General features: G+C 51.4%; 1 protein-coding gene across 1 annotated transcript; it reads left to right on the plus strand.

Annotated features, from left to right (window-relative positions):
- The first annotated feature begins 232 nt into the window (after positions 1 to 232).
- Positions 233 to 2,301, plus strand: SMIM23 (small integral membrane protein 23). The gene is made up of 4 exons (XM_084762325.1): positions 233 to 392; positions 1,367 to 1,418; positions 1,602 to 1,669; positions 1,878 to 2,301. Exons 1-4 carry the CDS (start codon positions 303 to 305, stop codon positions 2,088 to 2,090), a joined length of 423 nt encoding a protein of 140 aa, XP_084618451.1. The 5' UTR covers positions 233 to 302; the 3' UTR covers positions 2,091 to 2,301.
- The last annotated feature ends 2,730 nt before the right edge of the window (positions 2,302 to 5,031 follow it).

Raw genomic sequence — 5,031 nt, forward strand, 5'->3', positions numbered from 1 at the left:
TCTAAGTATATGTGCATCTATGTGTGTACATGTGTGTTTACTGTGTGTGTGTGTGTGCCTGTGTGCATGTGTGTGTGTGTGTGTGTGTGTGTGTGTGTGTGTGCATCTGTGTGTGCCTGTGTGCGCGTGCATATAACATGAGAGGCACTGGTAAGAGAGTGGTGGACTTTGCTGCCTTCTGCCCTCTGTGACATCAGAACTCATGCTTGCCTGATGACACAGAATAGGGAGGGGATTCACCTACCTGCCTGTCCACTGAAAGTTCTTTGATCCACCCAATCCTCTAACCCTGAGCAAGAGACATGGCCATCCAGAAGACGGGTGGCAGGACCCGGGCAGCAGCTGAGCTAACTGAACAGAGAAGGGGCAGCCACTCTGATGACAGGAAGCAGGTGAGGCAGGTGCATGCTGTTTCCCCTGTCCCTCCCTACCTCACGCCAACTGCTCTGCATGCAACCCCACCCCCATATGTGGAGCCCACCAGTGAGACTCCATCATCCGTTCCCATAGCCCCACCCCCACAGGTGGAGCCCACCAGTGAGACTCCATCATCCGTTCCCATAGCCCCACCCCCCACAGGTGGAGCCCACCAGTGGGACTCCATCATCCGTTCCCATAGCCCCACCCCCACAGGTGGAGCCCACCAGTGAGACTCCACCATCCCTTCCCATAGCCCCACCCCCACAGGTGGAGCCCACCAGTGAGACTCCATCATCCGTTCCCATAGCCCCACCCCCCACAGGTGGAGCCCACCAGTGGGTCTCCATCATCCGTTCCCATAGCCCCACCCCCCACAGGTGGAGCCCACCAGTGAGACTCCATCATCCCTTCCCATAGCCCCACCCCCACAGGTGGAGGCCACCAGTGGGACTCCATCATCCGGTCCCATAGCCCCACCCCCCACAGGTAGAGCCCACCAGTGGGGCTCCATCATCCGTTCCCATAGCCCCACCCCCCACAGGTGGAGCCCACCAGTGGGGCTCCATCATCTGTTCCCATAGCCCCACCCCCATATATGGAGCCCACCAGTGGGATTCCATCATCCCTTCCTATAGCCCCACCCCCACAGGTGGAGCCCACCAGGTAGACTCCATCATCCCTTCCTATAGCCCCACCCTCACAGGTGGAGCCCACCAGGTAGACTCCATCATCCCTTCCTATAGCCCCACCCCCCAATTCTCTCTTCATTCTCATAGCAAGTACAGTAATGTCACTGTTGTCCTTTGAGAACAGAACTTTGTCTCCCAAAAGTCATACATTAAAGCTCTAACCCCCAAGTGACTCAACTCATAGACAAGGCTTCTAAGGAAGTGACTATGTTTAAGTGTCTGGTCTCCCCGTCCCCTCCCTCCTCTTCTCATCCCAGACGCTGTTAGCACTGCTCTTCCTGGTGCTGTACCTGGGCACAGGAATATCAGGTAAGCATTCTGGAATGTAAGGGAGGAGAAGACAAGTCCACAGAGTCAGGGGGAGGTCCTGAGGAGGGATGCCAGGGAGGCGCCCCCACACCCTGCCTGTTCCTGCTTCCCCCTGCGCTCGTAAGTGCAGAGACCACCTGCCCTTATTAGTACTGTGCTTGCTAATACCCACGCCTGTTTCAGGAAGCAGCTGGGAAATGTCAGGACAGTTCAGGGACTGCAGCTACCCTCAGACTCCTGTGGCAGCCCAGGTAACAGTAACGGGCCCAGGAAGGCTTCCCGGAGGAGGTGTCCTCAGCTAGCTAGTTAGGAAAGGACTGACAGGAACCGGTCGGGTGGGGAAGGCAGGGGTGGGTAGCCCAGGCAGGACGAACAGCATATGCAAGGCCCAGGGAACTTTCTCAAACCCAAAGCCCTCCTGAAAAGTCCTCGGGTACACATTCGCTGTCTGCCTTTCAGGTCTTTGAATATCAGACAAAGGAGCCCGCTGAAGAGCCCGCAAGGACGCTCAGGAAGTGGCTGGAGATAAACTTGCACGGATTTTTGGAGAAACTAGAGAAAGAAGTGAGAGAGCTGGAACAGCTGGTGCGAGCCCTGGAATTCTGGCTGGATGCGCTTCTGGGAGAGCCTTGCCCAGGGGATCTCTGCTCCGCCCACAAAGGTCACGTGTGAAGGGCAGGTGCTCGGGCCCTGGGGTACAGCGGAAGACGCGGTGATGAGGCCAGTCTCCAAGCAGGCTTGAAAAAAATAAAGTGGCTGAGAGGCTAACCGCAGGGCTCACTGTGAACACTGAGGAAGAATAAGGGGACCCTGGGTGGGAGACCAGGCCTGTGGTAGCTCCCAGAGGCTGTGAGCTCATCTCTCCCTTTCCAATCACCGGAGACACTAGGCAAATTTACTCTCTCTCTCTTTAAAAAAAAAATACATGTATATATGTATGTGCATGTTCATAGTCACATGCAGGTTCATGTGTGTGCACGCATATTCACATTTGCTCATGGGTGAGCACAAGCATACCCACGTGTAAGTTCATGCGTGAATACATATTCGCACGTGTATTCACATGTGCGTGACTGTTGGCGTGTGTGCTCACATGGGTGCTCAGGTCCGTGTCTATGTGTATGTGCAATGTCTCAGCAGACGCTGCATCTGCCGGTGCCAGGACACTACTTACGCACTTCCAGACTAAGGGATTTTGCCATTGCTGCCTGGAAAAGCTGAGACAGTTTCCCCCACCTGATATGAAGAAGCCTGCAAGCCATGGCATACCGCCTGAAAGCAGTCAAGGTGCTAGGGAGGTGGGGATGGCACACACAAGTCCTGCTAGTGCCCCTGCTCACAATGTTACTGAATAGGCAACCGAAACCCAGAAGTCGGAAAGGATGGCAATCCAGTGTGAGAAACAAAACCAACAGGACAACGATGATGAAACCCTGAGCAGTGGCGACTTTCAGAAAACCCCACTTGTTCAATTTAGAAAAACAAACAGCCTTTGTCTTACCCAGGAGTCCCCCTTTTCCATTACCTCCTGGAAACTGAAGTTGTTTTAAATTGAAATTGTGTCGGCCTTGCTATCCGGGCCTATGCACAGTGCCTTTTCTGTGATCTGTGTTTTCCTATTTTAATACCGTTGCTACATGGATGCCAACTATTAAATCGACTCAGCTCTATGGGAAATCATAAGGGGTCTGACCAAATAATCTCAGAGGACAGCTATCATCCAGGGAATGCCCAGAGGAATTAATCAATTGCCATTAGGGATGAAAAGTCTCGCAAGTTAAGCTCTGTGTTTTCTCTTTGGGTAGCCAGTAGGGACTTAGAGCTAACGTCTTGTGTTCTCTCTCTCTCTCTCTCTCTCTCTCTCTCTCTCTCTCTCTCTCTCTCTCTCTCTCTCTCTCAAGATAGGGATTCTCTGGGTTACCCTGGCTGTCCCAGAACTCTCTTTGTAGACCAGGCTGGCTTCGAACTCACAGAGATCTTCCTGCCTCTGCCTCCCAAATGCTGGGATTAAAGATGTGCGCCACCACGCCCGGTGTTTTCTCTGGTCCCGCTTGCGTGTATAGCTGTATGTTACCATCCAGGGCTGCAGCTGCACCACAGCATGTGCGCTACAGGGACTTTAAAGGATTCAAACATAATCCCAACCACACATACTTTACTCTCAAGTCTCCATCTAAGAAGAAATTCGACCATATCTGCAATAACATAGGCTCATATTTGTTTCTACCTTACACAATCTAGATATTTTCTACTATATTGTATTTTATATCAGCTTATAATTTGTATTTGTCGATCAGACTCTTTCTGAATCTAAAAACCCAAAACCTGGAACATTCCCAAATCCCAGCCTTTTTGAGCACTGACTGTCACAGGTAGAAAGTTCACAACTGGCCTCATGAAAAACACAGAAGCCCATCAGGTTGTATGTGTTTGTTGCACACGAATCATCAATGAGTTGTGAGCTTAACTTGTGCCCCATGCCTACGTCATCTGCTTAGGTAATGCAAACATTCCACTCTTCAAAAATATCCGGTCTCAAAATATATATGGCTCCCAGAATTTAGAGAAGGGTATTTAACTTGTATTTATAAAATATATTCTTATGTACATGTATGCAAATTTGTGTGCGTGCATGTGCACGAAGGTGCTCCAGCATAGCACAATCCTGGAGGTGGAGAGCCTAAAGCAGGAAGGTCTCCAAGAACTCAAGATGGCCCCCATGGACCCAGCAATAGGAGTTCCTGGAGCCTTCCCCTGCAGGCCACCTTCACCTCAGCTTGTTCGCTCTCCCTAGCTTCTGTTCCTCTGTGCGTCTGTCCCAACCCTCCCTGCCTCAGGCTTCCTGCCATCCCATTTCAGCACTCGGCCTCAGGCTCTAACGGCTCCCAGCCCCGTGCAACTGGTCCTTCGCCACAACCTTCAATTCCTGCTGACCATGACACTGTGTCCATGCCTCCCAGGTGAAATTCTAAGATGATGGTTGATGGGTGACTGACCCATCTTGTTGGCTGTGCCATGCCATACCAGCCTGCCTTTCGATTGAGACTGTGGTGGCCACCAGAGAGAACCAAGTACAGTCAGCTTCTGTACCCATGGAGACTCATCCATGAATTGAAAGTATTCAAGAAAATCAATAAAAACTGTTCAGGACCCAGTCCTGTCCTCATTCTCTAAATAGTGCAGTATGACAGCTAGTCACATCCATTTCTCTTGCGCTGGCGCGATGGGCTATCTAGAGATGCCGAAAGCTCAGATTACGTACAACTGTGCCCGCTTTACATGAGGGACCTGAGCATCCTCCAGCTTTGGTATCTGGAAGGATTCTGAAATCAGTCCCCTGTGCACACTGAGGGGCCCCTGTACTTTAGAAAGAGCTAACTGATAAAAGAGACAGTCTGGGGCCAATCCCCTCCAGGGACTCTGAGCTGTGCTGTGACAATCTCACTTCCTAGGTGGTCAGCAAATCCGAGTCAATATAAGGGCTCCAGACATGTATGAGACAATGCTGTATGAGGACCAAGCTTCTGGAGCTGTCACAAGTGTGCTGTGTCAGAAAGAGATGAATATGTTTGTCATTCCACATGCCCAAATTTAACACACACACACACACACA

The sequence above is a fragment of the Acomys minous genome (genome assembly GCF_964271855.1).
Source record: "Acomys minous genome assembly, chromosome: 16".
Taxonomy (NCBI): Eukaryota; Metazoa; Chordata; class Mammalia; order Rodentia; family Muridae; genus Acomys; species Acomys minous.